This window comes from Pezoporus occidentalis, unplaced genomic scaffold, assembly GCF_034315485.1.
Source record: "Pezoporus occidentalis ecotype Australia unplaced genomic scaffold, CSIRO_AGI_Poc_V1 ctg98, whole genome shotgun sequence".
NCBI lineage: Eukaryota > Metazoa > Chordata > Aves > Psittaciformes > Psittacidae > Pezoporus > Pezoporus occidentalis.
The window spans coordinates 393628-409628 of NW_026916347.1; the positions used below are offsets into that span (position 1 = coordinate 393628).

Consider the following 16001-nt stretch of genomic DNA (forward strand, 5'->3'; position numbering starts at 1 on the left):
CATGTCTTTTGGTGATGACACAGAATCAGCGACTTCTGGATTTGAAGAAAGCTTTGAATTCTTATCTTTGGCCAGATTCCAAGTACACCAGTTACTTTCTGCTGTCCTAAATTCCTGAAAGGCTTGGAGACAGTAGTGGAATAGGACAACTGAACAAATATTTGAGAGACAGTCTGGTGGAAGGAGAGAAGGGGAGGGCCTGTCTTCAGGTGCTGAGGAGGCAAAACAAAGAGCAACTGTTAGAAAGCAAGGGAAGAACATCAAAGTGTCACTTTAGTTGCTCGTCACTTCCCAGGTCAGATCATCCTGGTGATCAGGCATTTTCTCCAAGCACTGCAATCACTATGTATGGCCACTTTGGTTGAAAGGAGAGGAATGAAAAGGAGCATGGAGGGTGATCAAGTGATTTAAGAAGAGACTTAGAATAGAATCATAGAATAGTTAAGGTTGGAAAGGACCTTAAGATCATCAAGTTCCAACCCCCCTGCCATGGGCAGGGACACCTCGCACTAAACCATATCACCCAAGGCCTTGTCCAACCTGGTCTTGAACACTGCCAGGGATGGAGCATTCACAACCTCCCTGGGCAACCTATTCCAGTGCCTCACCACCCTAACAGGAAATAATTTCCTCCTTATATCCAATCTGAACTTCCCCTGTTTAAGTTTTAACCCGTTACCCCTTGTCCTGTCACTACAGTCCCTAATGAAGAGTCCCTCCCCAGCATTCCTATAGGCCACCTTCAGATACTGGAAGGCTGCTATGAGGTCTCCACGCAGCCTTCTCTTCTCCAGGCTGAACAGCCCCAACTTCCTCAGCCTGTCTTCATGCGGGAGGTGCTCCAGTCCCCTGATCATCCTCGTGGCCCTTCTCTGGACTTCTTGATTAACAGTTAAGACTCATAGTGAGTCAGTGTATAAGTAGCAGCAAAACCCATGTGTGTTTTAATTCTGTGCCTGTGGCTTGTTGCCACAGTACAAAACCATGCATATTGCTGTTTGCACTCTTCTGAGACTTCAGTGATGTCTGTATTCATGTGGTTTCCCCATGGCAACAACTGAAAAATCAGATGGGTTGTTACATTTCTGCCAGACTTCCAGACTGGCGCTTCTGAGGGAGTTCACCTCTGTATCAAAGACCCATTTTGATAATAGCTTTTCCAGCACTGTGGCTGAAGCAAGACCTGTTTTTTCTGTATTTCCAGTCCATCCTATTTCTTGTCTTCTCCCTCCTTTCTTGCTGAAGGAATAAGTATGTTTTTTGTCCTGAGAAGCAAGAGAATGTGAAATCCCATCTCTTGTCAAAAGGAACATTGCAATGAGCTTAAGTAACTGCTGAAACATGGAGCATGTCTGTGTCTGATACTAGCTCACATGATTGCTGTTTTTTTTCTTCTTTTGGCAGCATACATTTGGTTTGTTTCAATGACTTAGCACACTTCCTTTATTTTGAAAAGCTGTGAGTGCATTGACCAGATTACGAGGAATTCTTATCCAGCAATTATTGGCAGAAACTGTATGTCAGGGCTCCTCACTCATACTTTGAACATTGCTCTCAAGTAGTTGTAGGAGTAGCTTTGCAAGTCAGTAATGCTTTTGGCTGTAGTTTCCTTCTATAACAGTAGAGCAGAGTAATTGCTGCTTCCAGAGGAGCTTTTTTTGAGGAAAACTTTGATCCTGGAATGAGTTCCCATGGCAGAATAAACTAGTGTTAGTGAGTTTTCAGCAAGTGCTTCCAAAATCCTCTGTATTGTTGTTATTCTTGGAGATAAGCTTTAGGTGTCTAGGTGGTTCAGCAATTGTAGTGGGTAAGCTGTTTTGTCCTTCGTTTTGTGCAAAGAGAATATGAGCCGAGGAGTTATCCAAGCATCGTACATAGAACTGTTGTCTTTTCCATACCCAGTTCTGAACAGCCTGCCCTAATTTGTGTTGAAAAGAAAACAGCTCTTGCTGACTGATTGCCACCCCCTCTTCTTTCCTGCAGTCTATTGAGAACCTGCCCACTGTTTTTGGAAGTAATCCCAAGGCCCATATTGCAGCAAAGACTGTGTTTCACTTGGCCCATCGCCATGGTGACATTCTGCGGGAGGGCTGGAAAAACATCATGGAGGCCATGTTACAGCTTTTCCGAGCAGAGCTGCTGCCCAAGGCCATGGTGGAGGTAATAATAGTCAGCCTGTCAGTAATTCAAGAGTAGGGGAGTGGGAAGATGCCTTTTCATAGCACCGGTTCAAAGAGGGGGAGAGCTCTGGCTTTGGTAAAGTCTGTACAGAGCTAGAAAGCCTGAAAAGGGTGTCGTGTTCAAGTTTTGTGCAGCCTCCAGCCCCTTTTATTAGGGTTTAATTTTTTTCTCATTTTACTTCGTGTTGTATTTAAGAAATTCCAGTGTTCATTTTACTTGAATAGGTCTTGAATATTGTACAGAAGGACATGCTTACAGGCACGAAGTGTTAGAATACAGTATTGGTACTGCTAGATGGGGGTGAGACTTTACTGAAGGGGTGAGGAGGTAAAGAGCTGGGGTGACTACCTTCATGTGAGTGGTTGTGCATAGTGTTTCATCACTAAGTGAAACACTACAAGTTTGAGAGGGAAGGCTTCAAAGAAGTAGACAGTTGATCATATACATGTTTGGTCCATCTTCAAGGTCGAAGACTTTGTGGATCCTAATGGCAAAATCTATCTGCAGCGTGAGGAAACACCATCTAACCGGTGAGTGGTGTAGATGGCCTAGGCAGTCCTTTTCGTACCAAAGCTGGAGAAGGATATGATTGCTTAGTTTTCACTGACGCAAGTGTCTTCTGATTTGCAGTGGTGAATCTACAGTGCTGAGTTTTGTTAGTTGGCTCACCCTCAGTGGGACAGAGCAGTCTGGTATGAGAGGGCCATCTACAGAGACACAGGAGGCAAAACGAGCAGCTCTGGAATGCATAAAGGTAACATACAGGTTGAAAAAGAACTTGCTTTTGTTCGTGGTGACCGTACTACGTGGGTAACAGGCCACAGAAATACATGCTTCTAGGCAGTGTTGCTGGTTCCAGAGGATTTGGGAGTTGTAAGAAACTACAGAGAAGCACATCTCCATTGACAGCTTGCACACTGCTGTGCACAAATGTAGTAACAAATGAAAACAGGAATGATTCCCCACAGGAGGCTGGGATCTGCACTCCTACATTTGAAGACAAATGTAACGATTCTCAAATTACTATTTTTTCCAAGACAGTGTTCAGTCATATAAGCCAACAAAATCTGAACCTGGTCTTTGAGTAGTGTGTGCACAGAGGAGTTATCTGTTAAAATCTGTCTAGCATAGATCAGGTCTGTTGAAGGTAATTGAAGTTAAAGGAGTGAACTGGCTGGCAAGAGTTTTCCTCCAGGTAATTCTGTTAAAGCCACTATCTGTATCCTTCCTGGAACAAGCTGTATTTCTGTTTGTATGCCTTCCCCATCCCCCAGATGCACAGTCCTCTTTTCTGTCTTTTGCAGCAATGTGATCCTGAGAAGTTGATCACAGAAAGCAAATTCCTCCAACTTGAATCCCTCCAGGAGTTAATGAAGGTGAGAGAGATATTGGATTGCTGATGGACCAAGTATGCTATGCATGATCATACATATATGCTGCTCTAGCTGCTCTGTGCCTGAAGGAGGTCTTGGACCTATTTGGGATATGAAACCAGTCATTAGTTCAGCTGTTACATGTAACTTCTGTGCTGGCAGCCACAATTGCTTTAGTAATAGAGGAAGACATTAAATTGTGGAATGTGTTCTAAAAGCCTTGAGGAAGTCACGTTAAGTGTTTGAAAATATGTGTAGCTCTTGTAGGAGCTTAAGGTTATGCTTTTTCATATTTTCTGATGTGCTGTGTGCCTAATGAGAACATTTTTAAAGGCCATTTTAGAAGCAAGAGCTGTACAGAAATATTTGACTGTGTGCCCCTAGGTAGTGTGGTACCTGGCTGCTGCGGGAAGTGTAATAAGGCTGGACTCACTAGCCTTTGGGCTAGAGAAGCTTATCTCCCTGGGGGAGGGTAGTTAGTTACCTGGTTCTGGTAGTGGCTTCTCAGAGTAGTGTGTAGTGTGACACTGCTCCAGGGTGTGGAACAAATTTGGCTGCTGTTCACCATTTCCAAAAGCAAATAGTGCAGTGCAACCCTTGCAAGGATGCTGTGTGGGCTGACAGTGTGTGTGTTGCCTAATTCCATGGCTTCTTAAAGTGCAAATGCCTTTCCCTTCAGGCTACTGTAATTGCAATTCACTGGCTTCATCAACAGGGTTCATGACATTGTTGAGACTCCTGCTAAAACAAAGGAAGACTTATTTATCAAGACTTGCTGCAGAGGTTATGAACAATAGGTATTGAGTTTCAAAATAAAGATAAGCGGGTAAACTCCAAAGAACAACACTTAAAACAGCTGAAGTGAAATTTGCTGGTTGGATCACACAGACCACTGTGTTGCTGGCCCACATGAAGAAATGGTGACATAAGTTTCTGAGTGTCACCTCGGTTCTGGAGGAACATTTTGCTCTTACCCCTATTATGTCAGGAATTCTCCTTTCATGTGCAGGCTGGAGAGGAATAGTTCCAGTACCTGTAGTTATTTCTAGGTATTTGCCTTTTCTGTACTTCACAGTATTCTTAGCAAGAAGCTGCTGGCTTTCACAATTCCTCTCCGTATGAGAGACTTCATCAGTTTAATATTTTTTAAGTTCATCTTGCATAATAAAAATACATAATTTTCTATATATTTAGCTTGACCTCTGTCCAATGCGTTTTTTGATCGACTGTGCATGACCTCTCCAGACAGTGAAGTGCAGTTATGCCCAGACTCAAGCCATTCTTTTGGTCCTCACTTGTTAGTCCCCCAGTTTTGGGGGCTTGTGTTTCACAAATATTTCCTGTTTTTCCTAGGCTCTAATCTCTGTGACTCCCGATGAGGAGACATATGATGAAGAAGATGCTGCCTTCTGCTTGGAGATGCTTCTGAGGATTGTGCTGGAGAATAGGTATGACCTTGAAATACATGCAGATTCAGTGTAAATGTCCCTGCTTTACTGCAGCTGCTGCCTGGGTCCAGGGAATGAGTTCCTTATGTGCTTGATTTGCCAGCTGAAGCAGCATGTGGCTGTAATTTCAGGGTTTAGCAATTCCACTGTACCATGTGCAAACAGAGGGGCTATTCGCCCATGAATTATTGCTTGATATCCTGAGATCTGGAGAATATAAACTAAACTCTGGAGGGAGAATTCTCCCACCTGATCGCTTTGCAAGTAAAGAAGTAAATAAGAAATTTGATGGCTTTGTTTTTTTCTACGTGTCTGTTCTTATATCTGGTGGCTGGTGATTTTTGTTGAAATGAAGAAATACTAGCTTGTCAGGAGCTCAGGGAGAGGTAGCTAGATCCTGCTTGTCTCATCTCCTTTCATCCTTCTCTTTCCCTCCTCCTTGTTGTGGCTAGGGACCGTGTGACCTGTGTCTGGCAAACTGTGCGAGACCACCTCTATCATCTCTGTGTCCATGCAATGGAGTTCTGCTTCTTGGTGGAGAGGGCAGTGGTGGGGTTGCTGAGACTGGCCATTCGGCTCCTTCGCCGGGAAGAAATCAGCGCACAGGTAAGGGATTTTGGAAAGTCGGTTACTGGGGTTTTGTGGCCACATCTGGCAACACAGGAAACCAGTTGTTGTTGGATGGACCCACATTTAACCTGTCTGTGCTGCAGATAACAAGCAGCAGTTGTAAGTAGCTCTAATTAAACGAAGAGGGACTTTGCTGGAGAATGGAGTGTAAATAATAGGGATTGTTATTCTTGTCTCCTTCTCTGCCAGGTTCTCCTCTCATTACGTATCCTGCTCATGATGAAGCCAAATGTACTGTCCAGAGTTAGCCATGAGGTTGCCTACGGCCTCCATGAACTCCTGAAGACGAATGCTGCCAACATTCACTCTGGGGATGACTGGTACACACTCTTCACCCTCCTGGAGTGTATTGGGTCTGGGGTGAAGCCGCCTGCAGCCCTGCAGGTTACAGCAAGGGCAGATAACGACACAGGTAAGACAGACCAGCTTTTGCTAGGAAATCTGATGCCTGCCTGCCAGATAAGCAGCTGCTTCCTCAAGCTTTTCAATTAGCAAAGGGGACTGCAAGAAAACAAAGCTGATATTAAACTACATTAGCAAGATTAAAGACTAGCACCTGCTGTTCAGTCCTACCCCATGGTCTGTCCTTGTGTCTACTCTGCCATCTCTTCCTACTCAGCGAGAGCAGTCCAGGTGCTAGTCCCTGGGGGAGCAGTGGGAGGAAAACTGATCTCAGCTGTAGCAGCTCTAGGAGGTCTTTGCTCTACCCAGGAAGCATTCTGTGCTGGTTGTGGTCTGGTGCCTTGGGTAATACAGCCTTAATCTCTCATCTGGGTGTGTAATGTAAATCCAGCTGTTGTTCTGTCATACTTGCTTCTTTTTGTGGGACTGAGTCCTTTCTGTGCCCATTTAAAGGATCTCATAAAGGGTGTTGGTCTTTTTTCTGTTTCCAAATACATTTGTGTTCAGAGTGCCTAGACCAACACACTATTTCCCACTTGTCTTAACTATTTTAGAAAGACAGTCTTTTCAGCAAACTGTTCCTCTTTTGCTTTAGCCAGCTGGCAGTGTATTTGAGGCTGAAAGCTTCAAACTTTTAAAGCAAACAGTAAGAAAAGGCTTTTCCAGAAGCCTTTCTTTTCCTCTTTGCTTTTCTAGAGTTCCCTTGCTGGGCCCTGATGCTTTGTGCTTGACAGACGAAAGGAAATTGATTTTGCAAAACTCCTGTGGCCTTTCCTTCTGGGCTAATGCTGGGCTGTCTTCTCCCATCTTTCCTCCCCTCCCCCCCCCCCCCCCTTCTTTTCTCCTGTTTCTGTCTTTGCTGATTGTGCAGGCTACTTGACTGTGGCACTTTGCACATCAGAACATTAGTTCCCTCTGAAAATGTTTGGTACACTGTGTTCACAGCAAGTCTGTCTCTCTGCTGGTGAGTTTCTAGGTAATATTGAATGATGGAGAGGATGATCTTTTTCTTCTAAATAACATATACCAGGAGCTTAAATTTGGCCCTTGCAAAGGCTGCTGTGCTTGGGACATGAAATTTAAGGTTATCCTAAAGGTAAGGGAAGGTAGATCTGACAGGTATAGAACATGCTAATGTAGATTGCTGCTCATGAGAGAGATTTTACCAGTATTAGTTGGAGCAGAGGCCCTGCGTGAGTCATGTGATTCCATGTTGTGCGTTTTGAGTTGTCTTGGCTGAACCTAGCACCTCAGTAGCTCTTAAATTGTGTAGCACATTTGATTCTTCCCCCAGGGTCAAAGCATTGGACTCCATGCCCTTTTTAAAACCATGGTCAGGCTGACAAGTGATGCAGCAGAGGATGGAAACCCCCTTCCCTCTGAAGGGGAGGCCCAACACACCTGCAGGGAGAAAGTATCAAAGATCCATTTCCTGCTGTCTTCTGTGCATGCTCCTGTCATAGTTCTCACAGGAGGAGAGGCCTGGTACATTGTCTTCTAGGGCCCACTGGTGGTTTCTAGCTGATGCTGATCTGACTAATCTAAATTGCTTCTCCCTTACCTGCAGCTACTCTTCCAAGTTGTTGATTTGACATTCATCTAAAACCCATGCCTTTTGTCTTGAAGGTGCTCAGTCAGACAGTGAGGTCTCCTCCTCCTATCATCCTAGTGATATGAGCCTGGACCGTGGCTACACCTCTGATTCGGAGGTGTACACGGACCATGGGAAGCCAGGCAAGATGCATCGCTCGGGGACAGATGTGGATGTCATGAACAGTGGTTGGCTAGTGGTGAGTAGCCAATGGGCTTCTGGTGCCTGAAGAAGACTACTCCTAGCATGGTTGTGGGCAGAGGGTGTGGTAGGGAGAGAAAGAATATGGTAGTACAAAAGAGAGCTAAGATGAACTGACATTGTAAAGGGAGGATGGAGAGGAGAAAGCTTGGAGGCAAATTAGTTAAAAAAGGAAACAGATCCCCCAGAAGTGTTGTCTGTTGGCTGCAGAAGGAAGTCCCTTTAAGCATGTGCCTGAGGTGCTGTTTGTTATGCTACCCTCTCCTGCTGCTCTGTTGCTATACCCTGCAGGTGGGGAAAGATGACATCGACACCTCGAGATCCACAGCTGGACTCAGCAGGCTGGGGCCGTCTCCTCTTGTCAACCAGTACAGCTTGACTGTGGGGCTGGATTTGGGCCCACATGACACAAAGTCTCTCATGAAGTGTGTAGAGTCCCTGTCTTTCATTGTGCGAGATGCTGCCCACGTTACACCTGAGAATTTCGAGCTCTGTGTCAAAACCATCCGCATCTTTGTGGAGGCAAGCTTGAATGGGGGTAAGATGGCCCTTGGTTTGACAATCACGATTGGGCTTGGGGTAGCCAGAGGGCTACCCAAGAAAAGAAGTATACTGTTAGGGAATGAGTCTCCAGCATTCAGTAGATGGTCTGCTGTGAGAAAAGTGTTCTGGCTCCTACTGGCAGCAGGGACCTTACTCTTATCTCTCTCCCTGGGATAGAGAGGGGGAGGTCTGGAGGTGATGTGGTGGTAGTAGTATCAGCTGTTGCTGAAGGATGTTCCTGAAGGAGTGCTGGGTACATCTTCAAGTGGGTAGCTGTCATTTTACAGGACAGGGCCCTCCTCTGGGGATACCGAAAGGTGGCTCTGTGTGCATTGAAAGGCAGAAAATTTCATGGTGGAGTGTGTGTATCATACGTTGCTACTTTTCACTTTCTAGGCTACAAGTCCCAGGAAAAGAGGGGGAAGAGCCACAGGTATGACAGTAAATCCAGTCGGTTTAAAAAAAAGCCAAAGGAGAGCTCCACACGGCGATCCCGGGTCTTGAGCCAGCACCAGACACACACACATAGTGATGAGGATGAGGATGACAGCATCCCTGCCAGCTACCACACTGTGTCTTTACAGGTTAGTCAGGACGTAAGTATAGCAAGGATTTCCTCCTCTCCTTTCCCACACTTGGGGGCCCTTCTAGGGAGTCACTAGGATTCTTCATGAGTCAAGGGGAGGCTGCATCTTAGGTTAGTGAGCGCTAGATGTCAGAGGGTGGCTCTGATGGCAATGTGGTTCTGCACTGAAAGAGGAACACTGCAGTTTGGATAGACAAAAGCAAAATAGTAGTGGAGATAGAACGCCTCTGAAAAGCAAGGAGGATGGAGTCTGGAGCTGAGTCACTACAGTAGGTAAGACAGATGGCATAAGGTTCATGTAAGATTAGTGGGGAGTCTGATAAGGCGTCTGAGCTTGTGGAGAGGAGAAAGCCCTGTGGGCTGAGGTACTGGGATGAGGGAGTAATTTCTCTTTCCAGGTGGTACCTCAAAGGTGTGAAGGCACAGGTCTGTTGACTGCCAGGCTGTTGGGCCTCAGTTAAGTAGTAAAGTGACTAGAATGCTGTCATTTGCCCATGTGGAGCTGTTCTCAGGGAGCTTTGCTTGTCCTTCATGGTTTTTTTTGTTAAAAAGAAAAATGTTTCAGAGTTGTCCCTGGGCAGCGTAGCTGAATCACTGTGTTTCCTCCTTTGGCTGCTAGTCAATGCTCTGTGCCAGGAAAGGCTTCATTCTTTCTCCTAGCAAGACTGGGATGCTGTTCCTGGAAGATGGGACTAACATGTCTAGTGAACTGACATAGATCTTGCTGAAGATGCTTGGCATTTGGCTACTTAGGGAGGGCACAGAGAGCAGAGCCTGACACCGTCTCCATAGCTATACATGGTTATTTACATACAGGAAGCAGGCTTGAGTAACTCCGAGTGTTTTCGCATTGGTCTGGGGAAGAGCAGAGACCAGGATTCCTTCAAAAATTTAAGTTCTATGTGTTGCTTAATGTGATGCTTGACTTGCAGCTCCTGGACCTCATGCACACCTTGCACACACGAGCGGCCACCATCTACAGCTCCTGGGCAGAGGAGCAACGCCATCTAGAGACAGCAGGGAAGAAAATCCAAGCAGATTCCCGAACACTGTGGTCCAACTGCTGGTGTCCTTTGCTACAGGGTAAAGCCATTCCCTTGTGATGAGAGTGAGCATAGACAGTTCCAGAATAATAGCAACACTTGGGAAAGTTTAGTAGCCAAAAAATAAATGCAGAAAGCAGGCAGAGGTGGGTTTTAGGGTCTGCTGTAATTGGAAAAAAAGCTTGGATCAGATCTAGTATGGTAGCTTCAGCATGAGTTAGCTGCCAGCTTGATTCTGAAGCTGACAGTAGATTCCCAGTCTGTGGCCTGGAACAAATCTAATGCTTTTATGTTTATTTTTTTCCTTCCCCCAGAGTGTTTGACCTTCATTAGTCTTTTCACCCTAGACTGGGGAGGTAGGGATGTGACACTTCTGCTGTGGGCTTTGCCCTGAATCCCTCTCTTGCAGGTATTGCCTGGCTGTGCTGTGATGCCCGACGCCAGGTACGGATGCAGGCACTCACTTATTTGCAGCGAGCCCTCCTGGTACATGACCTGCAGGCCCTGGATGCCCTGGAATGGGAGTCCTGCTTCAACAAGGTAACCTCCTGGCTGAGCTGGGCATGTAGGCAGAACAGCATTGTCATGAAGAGCAAAGCTGGGTGCAGGAGTGGCAGAATGGTGTCCTACTTTAGGACCATCTTCCTGAGCAGCCTGTTCACCACAACAGACAAGGCATTCCCTACTTTGATCTTGTGAAAAGTTCTTCTCTGCTTAAGCTTCTGAGAGAGCCTCTTGGAGTATTGAAATGAGTCCACTCATTTCCACTTCTCACTGCTTATCCCATGCTCTCTGCCTAGAAGCTGCTAGTCCCAAAAGCCAGCTCCTTCCTGTAAGGCTGTGCAAATCTCATCAGTCATTTTGTTAGCTCTGAAATACCAGTGTGTCTGACCCAACAGGTGCTGTTCCCTCTGCTAACCAAGCTACTTGAGAACATCAGTCCAGCTGATGTTGGTGGGATGGAAGAAACTCGGATGAGAGCCTCAACACTGCTCTCCAAGGTGAGTGTGCTTCTGCTGCGTGAAAGCTCAGAGGAAAACGTGCCTCAAGACAAACAGTTTGCTCTATTAGCTTTTCAGCATCTCTGATCTGAATAGGTGTCTGTTTGCTAGCTTGACTGTCTTCAGTGCTGGGCTTCACCACCTTCTGCTGTTGGGACATGACTTTTTTTCAGAACTGTCTCCATGATCCTGGCCTTTGGAAGAGTTGTCAGGAAGGAGTTTGTACCTTATGAAGTATTTCACTCAACATTGGTTGAAGACAGTCTGTTCTAGTGATGAAATAATGTATGTCACAAGTTGATAGTACTGACCTAAGGCAGAGAGCCTGGAAGGGCTGGAAGACATGGTGATGCAGTGGCCTCATGCAAAGGAGACAATATCCATTCTTTTATGTGCAGCTCAGAAGAGTGGAGTCCTCTGACATCCTCATGCTGGCCCTGTGTGTGCTCCTAGCCTGCCACAAGGAGGGGGAATTCCAGATTTGCACAACTGGCTTGTCAAGCTGTGAGCAGCAGCCCTGAAGCTACTTGTTAACAGTAGTCATCGGTTGGTTTTTTTTCTAGGTGTTCCTACAACATCTCTCCCCCCTGCTCTCACTGACCACCTTTGCTGCCCTGTGGCTGACAATCCTGGACTTCATGGACAAATACATGCATGCTGGCTCCAGTGATTTACTGGTAAGATGCTGAAAGTGATGCTGCAGTGCTTTGAACAGCCATTCATCAATTTTTGAACTTGAAAGGTACTTTGGTTGGTTTGATTTTTTTGTTTGATTTTTTTTTTTTTTTTAATCTTTTAATTCCAAAACCATTTTATTCCATGATTTCTGCCCTTGGCCTCTGTTTCCAAGGCAGCCCATCAGCTGTTTTGAGCTTTTCTTCATTGCTATATGTACATTCTCTGTGACTTGAGGAGTGCTTCTGATTACAGCTGGAAGCCATCCCAGAGTCTCTGAAGAATATGCTGCTTGTAATGGATACAGCTGGGATATTCCACAGTGCTGACTCACGGACAGGATACTCGGATCTCTGGGAGATCACATGGGAAAGGATTGACTGTTTCTTACCTAGGCTGCGGGATGAGCTTTTCAAACAGACAGTCATCCAAGGTACGAAGGGCTGAGAAACCTTAAAAAAACAGGTCTTGGACTCAGTGCTTGCACCTTGTCCAGTACACAGCTGCCAGAGTGCCTGGGTGCTAATGAAATTATATTTGCAGGAGGCTGTGGGAGCTTGGTACAAGGAGGGCAAACTGAGGGTGGGTAAAAGGAGTGAGCAAACTGATGTGTGGGCTCAACTGCTTGTTTTCTTTTCCTAGATCCTGTTCCCAGCATACCAATAGAGCAGCAGCATCAGAAGTCACTAGTGTCTGCTGTGCCCCCTTCTCCAACAGGGGATGTGAGACCAGCTACGCATTTGACTCCTTTGGAGAAGCCCTGTGAACCGGGTGCCAGTGGTGAGTCCCCTTTTCTTCTTTCTGGAATCCTCTTCCCAGCATGGTGGCATAGGTCTGCTTTTATTTGGTTTAGCATAATCTGCAGTGATCAGGCCTCTGGTGTTGTGGAATTGTTGTGCTTCCAAATTGACAGGCTGTGGCCTTCTTGCTGAGATTATGGAGGTGGGGAGAAGCTGGGGCAGAATGTCTGGGATAGGCACCTGCTCCTCAGGTCCTTCTAAGAAAGTATGTGGAAGGGGCAAGTCTGAAAAGAACCCTGAGTTCATCTTCAGCCCTGCTTAGCATTGAGCTGAAAAGTGGCTTTGTCAGGGCCTTGTGTAAGGATGTATTTTGTCTTTTCCTTTTCCAGAGTCTGAAAGAGCCACTGCACCTATTTCCTCCACCATCAGCAGCTCTGCCTCACCTCCTTTCCCAGCATCAGCTCCAGCAAAGACAAGCCCCGTTACAGACATACCTCCTACGACAGCACAGCCGCCACTCATACTGCAGCCTCTTGCCTCTCCCCTGCAGGTTGGGGTGCCACCTATGACTCTTCCAATCATTCTCAACCCAGCCCTAATTGAAGCCACCTCTCCTGTTCCCCTCCTAGCTACTCCACGGCCCACTGATCCCATGACAACCTCTGAAGTCAATTAGTTTGAGGATGTCTGAGAACTGTCTGCTGAGGAAGCTCTGTGGGTGGAGGGTGCTGGTCAAATGTTCTCTGGTAGCGGGCATGTTTGTTTTAGAAGATGATGCTAACCTGAGCAGAAGGGCTGCTGCCACAAATCCCCCTGGAGCACATCACATTCTGCTCCCTTCTTGTGGCAACCACCTAGAAATATGCGTAGAAATCTATTGGATGGGTGCCCAGTTCCACTGATCAGTCTTCTTCCTGTCTTCAAAATCTCAGGGGCCAGGCAATGCCCACACTTAGCAGCCTGGGACCAAGCTGCCACCAATTCATCTAGTGAAGAGGGAAAAGTCTTTGATGTCACACTAGAGAGGGCTGCAATACAGGACTGCCTTTCAGATTATTCAGTACAGTCCCTGGACAATTCCCCAGGCATTCCCTAGCTTTCCTGCCCATATTTCTGGTCACACTGCTTTGTTTGGGCTCTGTGCATGCCTGGGTTCAGCAGGTTGAGAATTTTGTGTAGAAATGTGGATTGCTTACAGTGCAGCTCCCAGCTTACTACATAGGGCTTCTTGTCGTCTGTAGCCACATGCTTTCCTTGTGCAACATGGATAACAGCAATCCCCATGCCAGATAGGGAGTAGGTAGCCAGGGAGTCTGGTAAGGGCAGCACTGCTTTCTTCCCTGCTGTAAATGTAATCAGGTTTTCTGGCTGGAGAGCAAATTCAGAAGGCTATACCTAGCTGAGCAGATGAGAAGGAAATGCAGAGTCCCATGAGCTGAGAGTAGAGCACTGTGGCTATGTCTCAAACAGTGCCTGAGGAGCCACACTCCTGGGGTGCACAGCAGTGCTGAGTTGTCCACCACTCTCTGCTGCATAGGCCTCCTGGTGTCCAGCCCCATTCCTTAGGAGAACTTCCTCTTCAGATAGGGATGTGTTGATCTGTGGCACTGGCTGACAGATGCCCAGTAAGTCTGCAGTGCTTTCCCTTGGAAGCTCTGCAGGGACTGCACCCTTCTGCATCTTCTAGTTGTTGGGAGCTCACCACCTTCTCCACCTAGAACACCCCTGCATCTGAGGCTCTGGTAGTCATTCTAGTGGTTTAGCCCTGCAGCAAGGATGTCCCACTCATCCACTCCTGGTGCCCAGAGCAGAGCTGCTGCCTGGCAAGTGCTGTGTTTCCATTCTTCCTCCTCTCTCCATTAGTTGGCTAAGTGCTCAATAATACCAATCTTGGAAATCCCACTGGTGACTGGGAGGGCCATGGGTGGCACCCCAACCCCATGTATACTGTACTGAGAGGAACCTATGGTTGAGGTGGGAGTACAACCAGTGTACATACAGAGTAAATGGCTACAAATCGAACAGACTTTTTACAGTGTAATAAATACATCCTGTAAATGAGTGTTCCAGTGTTGCACTGCTTTTCTGTCATGGTTCTGCAGCTCAGAGCTTTGGGAGGAGTGGAGTTTAGCTGCCAAGGTGGTGTGCCCACCTGCCAGTCCCCCAGCTCCATGTACCAGGATCCTCCAAGAGAGTGGTCTGTCCACATGGAGCACGGAGAGACCTGCCCTAACAGATGGTCAGCACATGGGGGAGCTGCAGTGGAAGCCAGCCATCAAGGGGCTAAGCAGAAATGATTCCCATCATAAACAAAGCAGAACTGCAGCAGCTAGATTGCTGTTGCTTCTGGTGATAGTTCAGTGTCGGCTGTAAGATTCCTGGAGTTATGCTGGGGTGTGCTCACACACTGCCAGCACTGAGGGCAGAGACTAAGGCTGAGGAGCAGGTGCCAGGCAGCATCTCAGCATGCAGCCAGAACACAGACCCCGGTGACAACCTGGCTTGGATGAAAGAAGCATTTTCCAGCTGATGAGAAAGAAATCCTTGTTTCCACTGACAGGATTTGGACTTGGAGAGAGGGCATGAGAGATCCTGGGCTCTTCCAGGGCTAGTGCTTGCCATGGATATCGACAACCCCATATACTTCCCTCCTAATGTTTTCTACTTTGTCTTGTGGCAAAATCCACAGAGTGCCCCTGGGAGCTGCATGAGGCACCAATGCCTTCCCTATCACAAGGATTCCAAGACACTTCTATGAACTTGATAAAGGGTTCAAAAACTTGGAGTATGTTTGAATTGCTTGAGCAAAGGTCTAAATACTGTGTAATGGGAGAGTAATGCACATACTAGGAAAGTCCTGTTAATAAATCCCAGTTCCCTTACTCCATTTCCACCATTCCTGGCATGTTCACTTCCCTTCCTCACTCTCCACTGCTTCCAGATTGTGGTCTTCCAGCCCTTAGATGTCTTCATTCATGTATTTGAGTCCTTGTGCTACCCATAGAATTCTGTATCCAGCCCACCTCCCCAGCTTCTATTTCTGAGCACTTGCTTCTGTTTACAGCTCTGTTTTTCTGAGCTGTCTCCAAAATACTCACTGCAACCTTTAGATGGTTAACTCTTTGTAAGCCATCGCTCAGCTGTCAAGTGCTTTGATGTCAGCAGTGCTGTCCTCTGATTCCCGGATGATCCTTCAGCTTCTTGGAGTGGTGTCAGCTGATGGCAAAGCTCAATTTTTCTTGCTGCCTTCAGATACTTGTTTGGGGGATGCTGTGTTTTAAACTCTGTTTGGAAACCCAGTTTCTACTGAGAGCATTGCATATTAATTCAGACAATTGCAGTGCAAAGCAAAAGCCACCCAAGGAAACTGCAGGAAGCAGGACTGGAATGGAAAGAATGTCGACTGGAAGGACAGAATTGCACTTTAAACAGTTTTCACTCGACTGTAAAATGTGTGAATAGATATGGACTGGAAAACCAAAAAAATATCTTTGAACATTGTTTGGATTTTGCAATAATGAGGTTTCATGTGTTACAGAGAAAAAATAGCACAGAAAGTGTTTGAACGGGAAGGAGATATGAGTCAG

The 16001-nt window shown here is 46.6% G+C and overlaps 1 protein-coding gene across 7 annotated transcripts in view; it reads left to right on the plus strand.

Annotated features, from left to right (window-relative positions):
• Nucleotides 1-14475, plus strand: part of GBF1 (golgi brefeldin A resistant guanine nucleotide exchange factor 1) — a 106776-nt gene extending 92301 nt beyond the window's left edge. For 5 of the 7 annotated variants that reach the window (XM_062606751.1, XM_062606753.1, XM_062606757.1 and 2 more), the window contains 17 exons: nt 1984-2160; nt 2647-2711; nt 2812-2935; nt 3486-3557; nt 4908-5002; nt 5455-5608; nt 5822-6044; nt 7661-7824; nt 8118-8364; nt 8766-8965; nt 9888-10038; nt 10408-10538; nt 10898-10999; nt 11563-11676; nt 11930-12107; nt 12317-12454; nt 12804-14475. In XM_062606751.1, coding sequence (XP_062462735.1) covers nt 1984-2160; nt 2647-2711; nt 2812-2935; nt 3486-3557; nt 4908-5002; nt 5455-5608; nt 5822-6044; nt 7661-7824; nt 8118-8364; nt 8766-8965; nt 9888-10038; nt 10408-10538; nt 10898-10999; nt 11563-11676; nt 11930-12107; nt 12317-12454; nt 12804-13090 — 2622 coding nt within the window. In that variant the 3' untranslated portion in view covers nt 13091-14475. The remainder of the gene's footprint in view (nt 1-1983; nt 2161-2646; nt 2712-2811; nt 2936-3485; nt 3558-4907; nt 5003-5454; nt 5609-5821; nt 6045-7660; nt 7825-8117; nt 8365-8765; nt 8966-9887; nt 10039-10407; nt 10539-10897; nt 11000-11562; nt 11677-11929; nt 12108-12316; nt 12455-12803) is intronic. The other 2 variants (XM_062606752.1, XM_062606758.1) reach the window with 1 other exon arrangement.
• The last annotated feature ends 1526 nt before the right edge of the window (nt 14476-16001 follow it).